The sequence below is a fragment of the Metopolophium dirhodum genome, chromosome 7 (assembly GCF_019925205.1).
Source record: "Metopolophium dirhodum isolate CAU chromosome 7, ASM1992520v1, whole genome shotgun sequence".
Taxonomy (NCBI): Eukaryota; Metazoa; Arthropoda; class Insecta; order Hemiptera; family Aphididae; genus Metopolophium; species Metopolophium dirhodum.
In genome coordinates, this window is record NC_083566.1 from 33,586,636 (window position 1) to 33,603,954 (window position 17,319).

At 28.0% G+C, this 17,319-nt stretch overlaps 3 protein-coding genes across 4 annotated transcripts; 1 reads left to right on the forward strand and 2 right to left on the reverse strand.

The window, feature by feature from the left end:
• Positions 1-3,517: 3,517 nt before the first annotated feature.
• On the forward strand, positions 3,518-9,228 carry LOC132949091 (uncharacterized). The gene is made up of 6 exons (XM_061019869.1): positions 3,518-3,578; positions 4,514-4,560; positions 4,770-4,952; positions 6,984-7,083; positions 7,670-7,819; positions 9,153-9,228. The coding sequence occupies exons 1-6, from the start codon at positions 3,548-3,550 to the stop codon at positions 9,161-9,163; spliced, it is 522 nt and encodes a 173-aa protein (XP_060875852.1). The 5' UTR covers positions 3,518-3,547; the 3' UTR covers positions 9,164-9,228.
• Positions 9,229-9,338: 110 nt separating this feature from the next.
• Positions 9,339-15,520, reverse strand: LOC132949089 (TRAF3-interacting protein 1). The gene is made up of 9 exons (XM_061019866.1): positions 15,218-15,520; positions 14,304-14,421; positions 13,727-13,839; positions 12,396-12,706; positions 12,134-12,334; positions 11,939-12,062; positions 11,782-11,868; positions 10,403-10,614; positions 9,339-10,337 (listed from the first exon to the last, which is right to left on the reverse strand). Exons 1-9 carry the CDS (start codon positions 15,350-15,352, stop codon positions 10,175-10,177), a joined length of 1,464 nt encoding a protein of 487 aa, XP_060875849.1. The 5' UTR covers positions 15,353-15,520; the 3' UTR covers positions 9,339-10,174.
• A 203-nt stretch (positions 15,521-15,723) lies between these two features.
• On the reverse strand, positions 15,724-17,181 carry LOC132949090 (uncharacterized). 2 transcript variants are annotated; one of them, XM_061019868.1, is made up of 3 exons: positions 17,038-17,181; positions 16,761-16,866; positions 15,724-16,605 (listed from the first exon to the last, which is right to left on the reverse strand). In XM_061019868.1, the coding sequence occupies exons 2-3, from the start codon at positions 16,784-16,786 to the stop codon at positions 15,858-15,860; spliced, it is 774 nt and encodes a 257-aa protein (XP_060875851.1). In that variant the 5' UTR covers positions 16,787-16,866; positions 17,038-17,181; the 3' UTR covers positions 15,724-15,857. The 2 variants fall into 2 exon arrangements, with proteins under 2 accessions (XP_060875851.1, XP_060875850.1); XM_061019867.1 differs by having other exon boundaries at positions 16,761-17,181.
• Between the last annotated feature and the right edge of the window lie 138 nt (positions 17,182-17,319).

Sequence of the window (17,319 nt, forward strand, 5' to 3'; positions counted from 1 at the left end):
GAGAAATAATTTGTTAATGATTTATATTGGTTTTATACTCTCCAGCTTGATACTACTTTAAAATTAGTAGAATTGGAAGTTACAAATCAATTTATTTATTATTAAATAGAAATTAAAAATATTTATTTATAAATATAATTCAATAAATAAAAAAAATGTAACAAAAAAAACACTTGGGGCTCTGGGGCATATGAAAAACAAATTTATATAAAGAAATTAGGTATTTAAAATGCTTTTAGTTATTTTGTTGCAATTCAAAAATTTTTACGTTTATTATTATATTTTATATACACAATGTAATTTTCAAAACATTTAGATTAAATAATATGCAAGTAGTTATGATAATCATTTTATTTTTAAATTTTTAATTAAGAATATTATACAAAAATTGGTACCTATGTCCTCACAATAAAACAAATAGTTGCAACATATAATAAATATTTTATGAGCGGTTCGGTTCCGTAAAAAAGTAATACATAGAATACTTCCTTGGGAAAATTTGGTCCAAACACATGAAAATTCGATCATCGTGATTTTTAATTATTGTAACTTGTTTGAAATAATGAAATCATAATTTGTTAACTTTCTAACTGTAGTTATACAGTATGACAATTATGTTTATTATTAAAAAAAATTGACTTAGGTATTCGATTAGATACCTAGTTTTTTTTTAAATTTTATAGCATTTATTTTTTCTTGTTCAATTACTAGAGGGCAGGGGCGTCCCCAAGTAGGGTTTTCGGGTCCGACCCCCCCTACTACTCTGTCCAGCGAGAGAACGCGATGCTTCTGCTCATCCTCCCGCGTTACCCTGCTATCGAAACCGGTTAATCCATGGCAGGGAGTCACGTTGGGATCCGCAGAAAACCCGATTTTGGTTGGACCGCGGCGTGTTCTCTCGCTTAACAGAGTATTATAAGTGTGTTGATTAAATAAGCTATGCATTCAATATGAAAATGGGTTTGTTCGAAAATTAGGGCTATGTTAGGAGCACCTAGTCAATTAAATAAATTTAAAAAAAGGTAGAAAAGCTGGTACCGCCCTGCTGTATAGTAGGCAGTTGTCGAACATGCCTTTGTAATGGATGTCTTGTATTTGAATTCAATGAAAAATTATTACAGACGAAAACGATTTTGAGCGTAGACGTTGTGTTATCCTATACTTGAATAAACAATTAAATTTAATAGGTAGTTAAAAAAAATTGATGAAATTCAATAATATCTCATGACTAAGCCTATAGGTATATAGCATAACTTTCCGGACAAACTTTTTTTTGTTTGTTATAGGTAGAAAAACTTGTGTGGAATCTTCTATTAAAATATGTAATCTTAGCTATGAAAAGAAAAACGTTTATACATTTTTAACTGAAATGTAATTTACAACATTTTCAAAAATGTTGATGGCTATAAAAAAAATAGCTCAAAAAAAGTCAAAATAGTTTGAATATTTTGTCATATGTGGAAAATACTAATATGTATATTTGGTGAAAATATCAAGTGTATGCTTATTATTTTTTGAGTTACACCAAAAAAATAAAATTAATTTTTTCAAAAATTGGTTTTACATAAAAATAACCATTTTTTTCCACTTTTTTTGTTGTTCCTGACGCTTTCTAAAACTACTACGAATTTTACCTCTCAAAAATACGAACTAGATCCTCTTTTCTATCAAAAAAAGATGCTGATGTCGAAAATCTGAGCATTTTTACTGCCACAAATGTTGATGACAGACAGATTGGTATATATCATTGCGTAAATACAATACATTCTTTCGCTCCGCTCAGAATCTAAAATAGTAAAATGTATCAACTATTATAAAATTATATAGGTATTTATAATAAAGTATATACCATAATACCTTATAGTGGTCAATCAACAATTTGCTATATTCAAAGTTCATCCGAAGAGAATTATCATCAATTAATTGTTGAACATTGTAGGTAGGTCGTAGGTATACGTTATTATTATTACGTATATTTTTATCGAAACCTGGACGGCGCGGCGCAATGCGAGACTATATTGATTGGTGTTGAATGCTAATGAACAAATCGTTGCGCGTATTAATATCCTCAGATTATAAGTTTGTAAATTCGTATAAATTTAATTTACAGCAAAATTTTTGTTTTTGAAATACCTACATTTTAATCGAGATTTTAATGTAAAATGTATTCTAGGTATACAATCACAATTATGATGATTATTGGGCATTTTATAATTTTATATTTGTAAGGACTATGAGCGCTAATACCCCTAACATTTTGGGGGGCTTAGGCCCCTCGAGCCACCGAGTGTCGATTTCCGTTAGTACGCATTAGCCGTATCGCTCCGTTTGTATAATAGTACTGCTCAACGAATAAATATCTACAATAATAATAAAAATAACAAGGGGGGGATGATCCATCATTTGACATAATAATGATGCATAATCTCTCTCCCCCCCTATATAATTACGTCGCTGGTATATGTTTGTACAAAACAATAGTTTTGTAATATTATTTTAGATATTGCATGTAATCAATTTAATGTCAATACAAAACAATACAATATATTATTATAAATTCCTACATATCAGCTTTTATATATTGAACATTAGCCGGATTGACCATTTGGCATTTAATATGTGTTTATTAAAGACAATGGTACCTCAGAAGTGTAGGTTAAAAAACATCGTCTATGATATTACCCATAGTAATATCGGTTTAAAAACAATTACCGGTATTATTGGTAACCACTAAGGCACTACAATAATAGGTACCACTAATGGCCACACACAATTAGGATGGACGAAAAACTTTAAACTGGCCTATCATAATAATATAATATTATATATTATTGTTTATCGAGTACCTACCTACCTATATAATATATTATAATGACCATTAGGTAAATTATAAGCTTGTATAGTGACCACAATATGTACAAGTGTTTAATGTACAACCCGACTACAATACAATACAATACGATACTATTTTTATAATTTTATTATTAAATTGGTGTTAATTTTTTTTCATATGTAAATTGTAAATATAAAATATATTATATTTTTGATTCGTAATTATTATAATATTATAGTATACGTACCTCTGGGTACTTAGATATTATATATTAAAATTTGCAGCGTAGGTATACTTATACTTTTTGAGACATATTCCCTGTTTATAGTAAGTGTAAACTATTTATTTTATTTTATCTAAACCATCCAAAATGATATATCTGAATACCTACATTATACCAATTGAGCACATAAGAAAAACCTAAAAAGCGATATTTAATGTGTTTGATAGATTTTTTTAGTATCCTGGCACTTGGAAGTATTATTTATTTATTTTTGATTGTTTGTCACTGAAGCTTACCTCATAATACCTAGTACCTATATTAACATTTAGATTTTAGACATTAAGTTTATTAATCGCAAATATTGTGCTGCTGTTTGGCTGCGTATTACACCTAGGTACTAAAATATTTTATTGGATTAGAAAACGATAATATATATATATGTACCTACCGATTCAATTAATTTCACTAATTCAGTCATTTCAGTTTACACGATGTCTACAAACGGAAAGTATCTAAATATAAGTAAGTGTAATTTAAAATCTAACATGTTAAGCATTTATTTTACACATATGATGTACTAACCTAACCTAACCTAACCTAACCAAGTACCAATAGGTGTATATTCAAACAAATGTAATCAATTATTAAATATTTAAATTATTTATTTACCAAATAATAATTATGTAATAGGAATATTCTGTAATACCGAATACTATCGTACATGGTACATTATAGGTACCTATGTCCTGACTAGTATTCATGAATATAAATCAAAATTTAAACTTTTAGTTTGAGATCTATTTATTACAGTTACTAGTTAGGTACCTTTGTAAAATATTATTTTTAATGTAATTATTCATGTATAGTTTATACTTCCATATTTATTATATTTTTCAAAACATTCCATTTAGGTTTTAGGTTGTTAAAAAAAACCTGTTGAATTTATACTATAAACCTATTTATGTAGGTACCTAAATCCATCATTATATTATATTATATTTTAGTTATACGTGTAATGTACGCCTATATCGGGCTATATGTGTAATATTATATAGGTACCTACTAGCTGCCCCGCCTGGCGTTGCTCATGCCAAAAATATTATTATTATAGTAGTAACTGTAGAGTGTAGACTGTAACTAGTGCCCACTGGCAACCCTATAAATAACAGATTTTTTCATTTTTTCTTGGACCGAAAAAAATGTATGTGTGAGCTACCTCTTTGCTACATAATATGGGGGTTGTCAGGTTGAAACAGGCTTACAATCTTCTCCACGATATACTCAATTATTTTTAAAAAAACTTAATGACTATCGGATGAGTGGGTCCCGAGATCATTGGCATCAAAGATTCTCATTTTCACATATTTTATAGATATTGTATTGGTATAGACGTACCTCAACGTATATTACTATGGTGTATTGTATACAGTATACCTATTACTTTATTCATTTTTTAGGTATTCAACCGTCGAAACTTCCACGGACTTCTAAAGCCATATTTGAGGTACGTATTAAACATGAACTTAATTGTGTTACATAATAATATATTATGTATATATTTATTTAAATACGTTACAACAATACACGCATGACAAGCCAAAACTAGGTACCTATAGGTACTATAGGCACTGACTTCAGAAAAAAGTTCCATGCACGTCCTTATATTCTTAACGTTTTATTGACATTTGGAATATAATAGCGTGTTTATGATAGTTGCCCAGAGAAAACTTGAGTGATGCTGAACTCTGTGGAAAATCAACTTCCGATAGAACCAAACGCCGTGTGGCCCACGATGCGTGGTTTCCTCTGCCGGTAATCCCTAGGCTTGCAGTAGCTCCGGTACAGGTGGTTCATCAGCCGAATCCGATACAAAAGCACGTCCTAAAGAAGGAAGACGTATGTACCTAAATTACCTATTATAAATAATAATGTATCCAAGTTATAATGCATACGATTTACTACACATATTTTATCTATATTTATACCTATTACATAATACGTTTAATGACCATAGATTAAGAATATAATATTATTACTACGTATATAGGTAGGTACTTGCTTTATATTATAGCTAGTATATAATATTAATATGTTATGTGTAATATTGTACATTGTACTTGCGATGATTGTTTTTTTTGAGAACAATAACATCAAAATATTACATATTTATCACTCGGCTCAGAATCTATAGTAGGTATTAATTTTATATTGTAATAATAATGATATGTTGGCAGTTGGCATGTATTGCAATCGTAATATATAGGTAGGTACCTAATACAGTAATATTGTTTGTTGTGAAATCTGAATTTTGGTGTTTATACTTACCTAGCTACCTACAATGTACCGATTTGTTATAAAAATTAACAAATGTACCCAAGTAATATAATAGTATCAAATATACCTCTACCCCCATTTATCAATATGAGATTTAACTTTTACTCTCCAATCTATGGGATTTTTTAATAAAACAGCTGAGCAGTCTGCGGTGAGACACTGTCTCATTTCACGGTGGCTATTCAATTAATTGATATTATTATTCCAGTAAACCTATTCAGCATTAATATTCAATTTTATTCAGTATTTTTGTAATATTAATATAATATCCCTACATTATACTCAGCTCTGGCCTTAAGTGTTTAAAGTTTATAGGTAGGTACAGGTAAATTGCTATACCTATTATATACGATGATGCAAGAACATTAGGTAAATAGTATAACATTATCAGGGGCGTAGGTATAGATTATTAATGGGGGTTCGACTTAAACTACATTTTTATTTGAAACGGTAAACGTATAAAATACGTGTGTCGCGAGTAAACTCAAAAAAAAAAAAAACGTAGAAGTGACGGCCGTAAAAATGTAACATAAACCCGACGTACCATTATAATCTACAGATGATAAGGAATAATTTTATATCAATATCATAGGAATACAAAAAAACCAAAACACAATGAATACGTAAACGCGGATAGATCATACAATTTATGGATACGATGGTAACGTCAAAAACGTGCTGTGCTGACGTCGGTCACCGTGGCGCAAGATCGCGAACGTCAACTATGTGTGGACATCGGCGATCGGCAGTGAACGTTTTAAAATATTATATAAATGACAAGACAAAAAAAAAATTTCAAATAAATAATTCTGATTGTATATTTTATAATATAATATGAATTATAAAAACTAATAAATTACCTACTTTGGCTAGAAAATAATATTTAGTTACGCGCCAACTGAGGTCTGAGACAGTATTGCAATGCGCAACAGCTCCGGGATAAATGACCTTATGTAAATCGGTGATAAATTCTTAAAAGTTGCTGTTAATAAACTACATTATTAGCAGTATTTCTGGTACGGCCGTATGCGTCGTGGGTATAAATAAGATACGGGGCGTCGTCGGGTACGCAATTTTGTAGTTAATATTTTACAGAATCTATAATAAGGTACCTATTACAATATCGAATATAAGATATCTATAATATTAGATATCTATTTAGATGATCATTATTTTTTGTAACAAACGCGTACTTGTAAAACTGTATTACAAAAATATTGATCTCGCTCTTGATTATAATTTAACAATATATTTATTGTTTTCTTATGTTTAACGTAAAAGTAATTGTTTTTGTTTGTAGTATCTGCATGCAATATTTTCCTGATTATTATTATTATATATTAACCGATTGGGAATTTTTAATGGAGGGGAAGGCTCCCCCCCTTTTTCTACGCTCCTGAACATTATATATTAGTATATTACTATAATAGCTAATATTATGTTTTAGGTATGTAGCTTAATGTGTGGTATAAATATGTATAGTATGTATAATAAAACAAATATTCGAGAAGTGACCAATAAATAATAATAAACTAGATTTAGGTAGCTATATGGTTTTTAATGAGAAATAAATTTTTTTTTTTTAATTTTTAGAGTTTCTCGAATGTAAAGCCCTGCGATGTAAGACAACGAGACATTAACGAGACGGTTGATTTCGATTCAAAAGCCCAACATAGCAAGTCGACAAGTTCTGGTATATAATAGTAGCAATAATACATTAATACGTATTTTAGTATTTAATTAAAAATGATAAAAATTAAAGAAACTGGGGAAGTCTAAAATCGCTCAGTTGTTTTCGATTGTCGAGTGTCTACATACTACCTAGGACCTAAATAGGTACCTATCTACCATGATAAAATAGCATTGTTAATTTATCATGATGGTAGCAGGTAGGTAGCTTGAAAGTATAAATCATAAATGTATATACCTATATATATATTTATTACTATTATTACCTATATATATATATATAAAAGTATAAATGTGTTAAAATTGAATTCAATGATAAATCATATACTTATAGGAGGTAGCCGGTAGGCACCTATGTAATATGGATAAGAAAAAAAATATTTTTAAGTGAGAAATTCTGTAAGCCTCTATTTCTAAGGAGTAAGGACAAAACTGATATAATATTACACATTATACGCGTATGTATGATTATAATACATAATGGCTAATACCTACATAGTATACCAACTGGAAATAATATATCTTGACACAACTTTGTAATTGGTACCTACCAATAATTTTTAAGTGTTTTTGTAATATCTATTTTCTAGGAGTTGATGACAGGGTTAAGGCTAACAAGAGAAAGTTAGGAGACTTAGAGTTTGACGAAAAAAGAACGAAAAAGAAGCAAAAAAAAGGCAATGTTGACAAGTCAAAATATAAAGACGTAAAACAATGGAAAAAAGCACGCCCACGTAAAGGTATATCAAAATATTTGTTCCGAACTTCGCATTTTACATCTCATTCCCCGCAAAAACAATTTTCCCCTTGTGCATGTGTCATCGTCCAAAGTGTAATTCCGAATATTGTATTATCTTTCAAATAAATGATTATTCTTTGCTGAATTTATTGGGGTAAAAAATATCATTGGAATTTCACATTATTTCAATTTGATGTTAAAGGCTAAAACATTCGCTAAATCGAAAATTTATATTTGTGGTTAAGAAAATGATCATCAACATGCACATTGCAAATTTCGGGAATAATTAGACGCTAAATATTGGAATGAAAAAAAAATTTCGAACATAGAATTATTTAACTTTTTTTTTTTGGGAGGGGGGGAACTAGACATTTTGAAACAAATTCTTGATATGCAAACATAGGTAAACCACATTTTGTATTTAGTAATTTTTTGAATCAAGTTTGTATCTCACTAATTTTTAATTCAGAGATAAAATTTATAGATATATAAAATCATTAAAATCACAACTCTGCCTATAATGAATAGTTTTTAAGTATATTATTAATTATTACTATTATTTATTATCTACCAGGGGCGTATTTACGTATTTTATACTTATTTATTACCGAGTATAAACCTCTCTTACTAATTAAAAGTTATGTTTCTATCAAACACATATATTTTGGTTATTTGGTTTTAAATTATGACATAATTTTGAGATGGAAAATATGAGTTATAACTTATAACTTATAACTACAAATAATTTTAATTTTTTTGTTTGTGTTCCAACTAAAAGTTAGTAATTAACTAACTATAAGTAGCTTATCAATATAAATAGTTTGTAAAAATAATCCAAGTTTAATATAAATACATCTAATATCACTTAAAGTTTTTATTTTTGTAATACCATTTTTGAGGATTATTATCCTTATTAGTATGAACATTTTTATAGATACCTAACTCAGAAACTACTCATCAGAATTTTTATTTAGATGCATCAAAATTTTCAAGGAAACCATCCGCTAAATAATTTGAAATAAAAAAGGGGGGTTTTTATTTGAAAAATCGAAGTTTGTAACGCACATTACATAAAGCATATACATTTCATTTAAATTATACTTAGGAAGCTCCTTAGAAACATGCTCCAAAACATATGCAGGCAGTTGATTTAAAAAAAAAAATTAAATATTTAAAATTAAATTTAAGTTAAGGTCAAATATATTGTCAAATATTTGTTATAGGTTTAATAATATGCATAGGTCTTTAAAGCTTTTTTAAAGTATTTATGCCATTGCCAGTATTTCATTATGTACATACCTATATTATGTGAAATATAATATATGTTCTTTTAGGTTTAGCCTAATGTGGACACAAAAAGAAATTTGTTGGCCCAAAGGTATCAACAAACCATACAATCAGGCATTAAGCCATATGACAATATTGTCTCATCAGATTTAAGTTTCAGTTGAAAATCACTGTATGTTTATGCAAATAAAGTAAAAATTGTTAACTAAAATAAAAATGTATATTCTGTATATTTGTACATATTATGCTATTCTGCCGTGCACATTTAGATAAATATATTTTTTTAATTAACAGTGTGGTAGAGCTAAACCGTCAGTACTAAATATTACCATATATTATATGAAAAACAAATTTAAATATCTGACTTAAGAGCTATTGACTAGTTACAGTGACAAGAAAAATACAATTATTTAATCTATTTTTAGTATTATAATAATTCATTTTTATTGAGATAGTGTAAGAAAAAAAATAATTAATATTTTTAAAAAATAATTCTAAATATACAGATACATCAATTCAAAATTGAACGTTCAAGAGAACAGCACACATGTGCGATATCCCAGTGATACGTATCAGACTCAGACCTTGATACTAGTTTGTAGATAATCTTGTTTTGGTACATATCAAATTTGTATTTTTTAGAAACCATTTAATGTGAGATCAAAATATTTCAGTGATTTACTAAGTACAGCAGAACTCCGATTATCCAAATGTCAATCAACTGGACGAGAAAAAAAAGTTTGGTCTTTTAATAACTCGTAAATTGCAATCGTATTTTGTCATTCCTCATATTCGTAATCGTAGATTTCATAAAGAATAGGTATTCTTAGTAAGTCAGTTGTTGTCTAATCTTTCGTACAGTTTAGTCTGTCAATCGTTATAACGTCATATAAATATATAATATGTCAATATCAATCATCCGAATATTTGCTTATATAGAGCACTCTTGACATTTATTAGTCCGGATAATCAGAGTTCTACTGTAGTACATATTTTTTAGCTAGATAATAAATAACAATAAAAATTATAAAATTAATATTCCCTAGTTTCCAAAAAACAATTGATTAAATTAATTTTTTGACATAAACCTTTCTGAAACTAAGTAGTTAATATGAGATTTGTTTTTCATAATGTTTGCTTTACAGTAATCCATCATTTCCAATTCGTCTTTAACTTCAACTGTCAGTTTTTCCAATAACATAACCATTGGCTTAATTTGTTCTTCAACTACCCTGTAAAGTTATATTCAAACAGTTAATAATAAAATAGATTTTAAAGTTTATAATTTATAGTCTACCGCTGTTGTAAACCAAGCTTTTCATTAGTTTTTTCAGTAAAATTTTTCCAGTAGTTCAACTCTCGATTCATCTGATCGATATTTTCTTGCATATTGTTGATAAGTTTACTTAATGGATTTGCAGACTTTGTTATGCCTTGAATGAATTGCCTGATTGTATCCATTTCTTTAGTCAACATCTCTTGATCTTTAACATTTTTTCCTTCCCATTCCTAAAATAAAAAATTTAAGATATATAATAATTTTTCTAATCTTTCATAGCTGGTAATTCACTATAGTTTTGGAGGCGGCTAATATTTAAAAAATATTTTATAGCATACATAGGCTTGCACAGGATTTTGTGTCTAATACAGCACATATTTTTAACTAGCCTGACAGAACAATCAGCTGCTCACATTGCTCAATAATTTTCCTAACTATGGCATAGCCAGAAGGTGCGCGAGGTAATAATTTAATTATAATATGATAGAGTATTAAGGGCATCTACTAATGTGTACCAGGGGCGGACTGGCCCAATGGTCTACTGTCCTAGAGGATAGTCAGCCGCTGTCTGTAAGTGGTACAATTATATCCTATAATACATCAATAAATAAACATAATAGGACTGTACATTTATATGAAACAGAGGTACCATCAAAGTTTAATAGTTACATGGTTCTAGTTTCTATAACGAATAAATCATGAATGACTCTCTTTAATTTTCCATTATATTATGTGGGGAAAAAAAAATATTTTGGTGGCTAAGCCCCGTTTAGCTCAAAACTAGTTACGCCTACTGTCTTTGGTCAAAGCAGGGCCACTGTTAGATGATGGGCGTTTTTTCGTTTGATCAACATTGAACATTCATATTTTAATTTAATTTTAAATTCAATATTTTTTAAATGATTTATTCTATTTGAGCTTTTTAAATAAATTGTCAGGTGCAGCAAAAACACTATTTGCTGTGCCCGTCCGCACGCCACGAATGAACATCAAAGTCGTTCTCTATGCTAGCAAAAATCATCTCACTTTAAACAACATGAAAAATCTAGCTGTGATTTATTTTAAACATCTTCTATCATACACATATGAGTGTGTAATATGTATGTGTTTTAAATTAGCATTTGTGAGCTATAACTTCAAAGAGATAAAAAAGATAGGTAGATGAAAGTTTTACATTTTAACTGATTTTTTTGTAATACTGTACTTATTTTTATTTGCGCTCCAGCATATTTTAATTTAAGTTATTATATATTTATTATTTATAGTAGTGATCAGTTGGTATATTTGAGGTGGTTAATTTTTCTGTTTATACATTTATGGGGGCTTAGTCCCTTCAAGCTCCGCCACCCAATTTTTGTCTATGGTACCAATATAATTCAAATTCTATTTGTACATACTATTTTTGAAGAGTCTGTTTTATTTTTAATATTAAATTCCATTTGTGTTTGAAGTATTTGTGATACAAGATGACCTTGTCCATCTTCCTAAAGATAATATAAATTCAAGTATTATTAGAAAATTAATTAACCATAATTATAAAAATAGTAACGTTACCTGGGTATAAGAATCATAAGTTGACTTATTGTCATTTAATACTTCAATTGTAACAATATTGTCATCAATATCATTTATTTTGTCATTGTTTTTTGAAAAAAAACTGTCTGAATGTTTGGGAATCCTAAAATTGTAACAAATTAAATTTAATAAAACGAGACATATAATCTAATTAATCAATATTTTATTATTTACTCTGTAAATGTATTTGATTGAGGACGACGATTAGGCGCTGGTGGTCTTGAACTTTTTGGCCTTAATGGTTTACTAATATTATGCGTTTCGCTTAATTTCCGTAGTGGATTCTCTTCTGGATTAGTTTTTTCTATTGATTCAGAAGCTTTTTTTTCTGTTTTGGATTTGTTTGCTGATTGTAGTTTATTTTCAATTAGTTCTCTAAATCATATAGTAATATTTTAATAACTATGTAAATATACAGAAAAGGTTTCTAAATTACTCAGTTTTAACAGAACTATCCACAGTATTCTTTATTTCTTCATCAACTGGTTTTACACTGAATTCTCCATTAGATTTTGTTGTTGTATCCATCTCCATACTAACGGGTTCATCGTTTTTAACCACTGACGATTCCACACTATCAGATTTTTGTATTTTTTTTTGGGAATCATGATCAATATTTTCTTTTACTTTTTTTTCTAGTGATTTGGTTTTTTCCAACAGTTTTGACTTATTTTGATTATTAATTTTTGTAGTTTCTGGTTTTTTAGTTTTTGTATTAGGTGAAATTTGTTCTTTAACTTCTTTATTCTATATATAAAAGTATGTTATGGTAATAATTAATATCATATATAATAATAGGCACAACTAGAAGGGGAAGGAGCTAAGAAGAAGATAAGTACCACCGAACGTTTAAGATTCTAGTTTCTGTTTTTTCATTGGTTAGTGATTAATAATCAAATGTCCACAATAGCATAAATCTGAAATTTTTTTGTCTAGTTGCCTCTATGACTATAGGGTATGTTACAGTCACATTTGTTGTCTCTGACTTACTAGTGCATAACATAGCACATGTTCAACACAGTAGATCACATTTATCTCTGTTAGTTTAAAAATGTGAGTAAATTTACCTCTTATAAAATTTAAAGGTAAGATTATTATCTAGGCAATGACATAGGCTTTTTATTATATTTTAATTTTAACACAAGTTATGAGTATTTTAAGATGGAGACAACAAATACCACTGTAACGTCTCCTTAAGAGGATGTCAGTGCATTATTTGTTTTCTCTCTCTAACCCACGCTCAATATATCAAATTTAAGTTTAGCAGTACCAACTCTTTGTTGTTACTTTTTATATTACAGTGAATTCATCTACAATCAAACAAGTTAAGAATGTTACATGTGTCGCTATATTGGCTATTTTACGATGTTTGAATTTTTATGTAAGTTATGAGCATGTAAAATACTACAATTTAAAAATTGTTATAAATTGCATAGAAATTAAAATATTGTAAAAAGCAAATGTAGGGACACAGTTAATGTTCTTAACTTAAAGTTTGGTTCTGCCAAATGTAAATTTGCTATTTTACGCGTGTCAGAGAGATAAATCAATTGGTACACTCAGAGCCGTGTTAAGGGGGGGGCAAAGGGGGCAATTGCCCCCGGGCGCCATAGTTTTGTAAAAGTAAGGGGGCGCCTTTATTTGCGCCTAATATGCTACCTGTGGCCCAAATTGTAGGGAAGGGGCATGAATTGCCCCGGGGCGCTGAATTGCTTGACACCGCTCTGGGTACACTAATATCCTCTTTAATAATAAAATATATTTTACTTTTGTTTCTATTCCAAAAACAATCGCTATAAGCAACTCCAAAGTCTTTGTTACTTCAAGTCCTGCAACAATTTTAGAGGGTCTTGCTGATATTGTTTTATTTGTTGTTGATTCTGGAATTAAAATATTGTTATTTAAAATATAACATTATGTAATTAAGGAAGCAAAGTACCAGTGGCGTATTTAGTATTTTTTGCAGGGGGTGGATTACTTGAATTTTAGCTTACAGATTACGATGTAATAATTATAATATAATAATACACATGTATTTAAAGAGCCATGGGGTGGATTTGTTCTCATATCCTCCCCCGTAAATACGTCACTGCAAAGTACCTATTATATACATATTAGTTATTTGAAAATGCAGTATGGTAATAATTAAAATAAGAGTAGAGTAAATTTTTGTCCCACTATGTTTTCTCATATGGAGAGGTGCTCAGAAGCATTTTTAAAATATTTAGTAGTTATACATTGAATACACAACTACTGTAGTTTTCTACATTTCTGATAAAATATATTCGTTGATTCTTAATTTTAATGAAAATATATTTATTTTAATTCTTTTTATACAACTTACGAATGGCAGTTATAAGCTTTTCTAAAAATTTGATTTTAGATTCTTTTGTAGTAACATTTGTAGATATAATTTCTTCATCAGTGAAAACATCTGTTAAATAACCAGTACTTTGGATAACCTGAAAAGTTAAAATAATCTATTAAAATACTTTAAAATCCTCAACAATGGGTATTACATTATTCAATATTTCCTTAAAATTATATTTTGTTGTTTAGTGCTTTTTGTGCATTGTTCTATTAATAAAGAATACATACTTTGTATATTATGTATTGTTTAATGTAACTCCCTATCACCACCCAAGCAATGTTTAAAGGTAGTAAGTATTAATACATTTTAATAAAATAAATAAAAAAAAATACCTCAAGTTTGAATACCTACCACAAATTTATTACGAAAATAATGATCATAGTATATAACTTGTATTATATAAGTATATTTAAGTATATATAGTATATTACAGTGGCGCCAAGTACAAAATTAAATGTATGGCAAGGACCTCCGACAACCACCTACCCCACCCCCCAAAACCACTAAAAAAATTTTAAACCCTCTCGCAGTCTCACAAACAATTTACCATCTACTTTTCTTTTATTTTTGATCAGATTTCTCTTCTTTTTTCAACCAATACGTATGTAATAATATTAAAATAATAATTAATTACCTGCAACGATAGTACAAAAACAAAAATATAAACAAAATGCAACCTTTTATATTATATTATAATATTATGTATACAATATTAATACTGTTATTACTCTCGATGGGCAATATTACTTAATAATTTGTGATCATATTCCTATTAATTTTCATAATTTTATTCTCCTATAATATTTTGAATATCAGACATTTGTTGAATCAAGTATATAAATGTTGATCGTTTTGTTTTTTGTTACATTTAAATAATTAATACTTACATTCGTTACAATATCATGAAGAAATTTGAATGGTGGTTTATTTAGTAGTTTCTCTGTTAGCTGTGGCTTATTTATATATTTTGATAGAGTTAATTGTACTCGTTTTACAAGTTCTTTATTCACAGAATCAGTCATAACTACTAATAGGTATATATCTATTAAATTGGCAGACTACTGTTCAATTTAGTCACTAGTTTTACATACAATATTCTAACTTATAAACAAAACTACTTTTATATTTATTATTTAAAACCTTTTATTAAACTAAACTTAATTAATAAAAAGTAACTTGAGTTAATAATTTATATTTTAAAATGATTTTACAATGATAATATACTAAAACATTTGATAAGAACATAGTAGTAAGTTTTTTTGATATAACTGTTATGACAGGGGATGTGATAAAATTAAAAATAAAACTACCTATGAAGTGGCAAGTTCATCAAGGTGGATATGTGGATACGTATTTAATAAATTATAAATCCACCTTGGTCTTTGATACGTCTTGATGAGAATCATACTATATAATAAATAATAATCAATGATAGAAGTATAGAACATGAATATAATATATTGATTTTTATATGCAGTATTAGATTCTGTGATTAAAAATGATAAACAATTATTGTTTATTATAAAATTAACATTGCATTTTTATTCTTTCCTTTTTAAATTCTCTTAACATTTTACTGAACATATCTCTTGCAGATTTTTGATTTGAAACAAATGATTCCTTTCTATCAATCTGGTTCTTGTCTTTGTTATTCATTTGACGAATAAATATTTTTACTGTATTTTTCGATTTAACAATAGCATTATCCAAATTCTCATCACATTCATCTTCAAAATTGTCTGTTACCAAAGTTTTTGAAGTACTGTTATGGTCTATACTTTTACGATCATTATTATTACATTTTTTCTTTCTCTTACGTTTTTTCCTAGATTTTTTTGGCATTTCAGTTAAATTATTATTATTTTCTTGTTCTTCATTGAGATAATATTCATGTACTGCAACTAACTCTCCATTTTGCTGGTTGATATTTTCTGATGTATTTATAATACATTTTTGTACCTGATAAGTTAGTTCTTCAGAATGTTTATCAATTACCAATGGTTTATTTATTTTAACGTTATCTGTTAAATTATGTGTCTTTAATGCTTTACAAAAATTCATTAATGAACATGGTTTATAATCCGTGTAAGACGGATCATACTGGTTAGTTATTTCTGAGGTTATTTTCAATTGGTGTGCATCATATTCTTCATTGGTAATAAAGTTGTGATTAAGGGCATATTTTAAATGGTTAAGTCGTAGTTGAATTGCATGGCGATCAATAATACCTTGGTCGTATACATTTTTCCAGTATTCAAAGCTTTTGCCCACAATGCTGTAAATATAATTGAAAATTATAAAACTACAATTTGGATAAAATTCCATAAACGTATTTATAAAAAATATAATACCTATCAATATATGTATGTATTATAAGTACTAAATTACATTATTTAAATATAATATTATAATATATTGTATGTATGCTACCTTTCGCTATGAGCTAATTTGTCCATAGTGATATAACTATAGTTGGTATAAAATTATAACAATTATTTTTAAAAACAGTCTCCATAGTAAATATTAATAGCATACCCTAAGGGCAAAAGGACAAAAAAATAGTTGTGAATTATAAACATTTTAAAATTTAAAACAATTTAAATAATTTAATGAAGATTGCAGAAATAGAATGGCTATGATCTATAATCAATAACAATAATAATAATAACAATAATTATGCCGAATTATGACGAAGATCGGTATTTACCATTTAACATTTTAAAATTAAAATCATAAACCATAATAGTTCTTTTTATTCGTCTGTAACGTAAATTTGTAAAATTTAATTAATTGCAATGTGTAAAAACGAAAATTCTAGGGACTTGCATTTAAACCACATACAGAAATAATAGTGTAGAGCCGCTGAATAATAATATATTATAATATGATAAGATTTGATTATATTATCACAGAATAAAGATTATTCTGTGATAATATTTTGTACAACGGTCTTTATCATTTGATAACCCTTCTCCTTTTCCTTATTTTC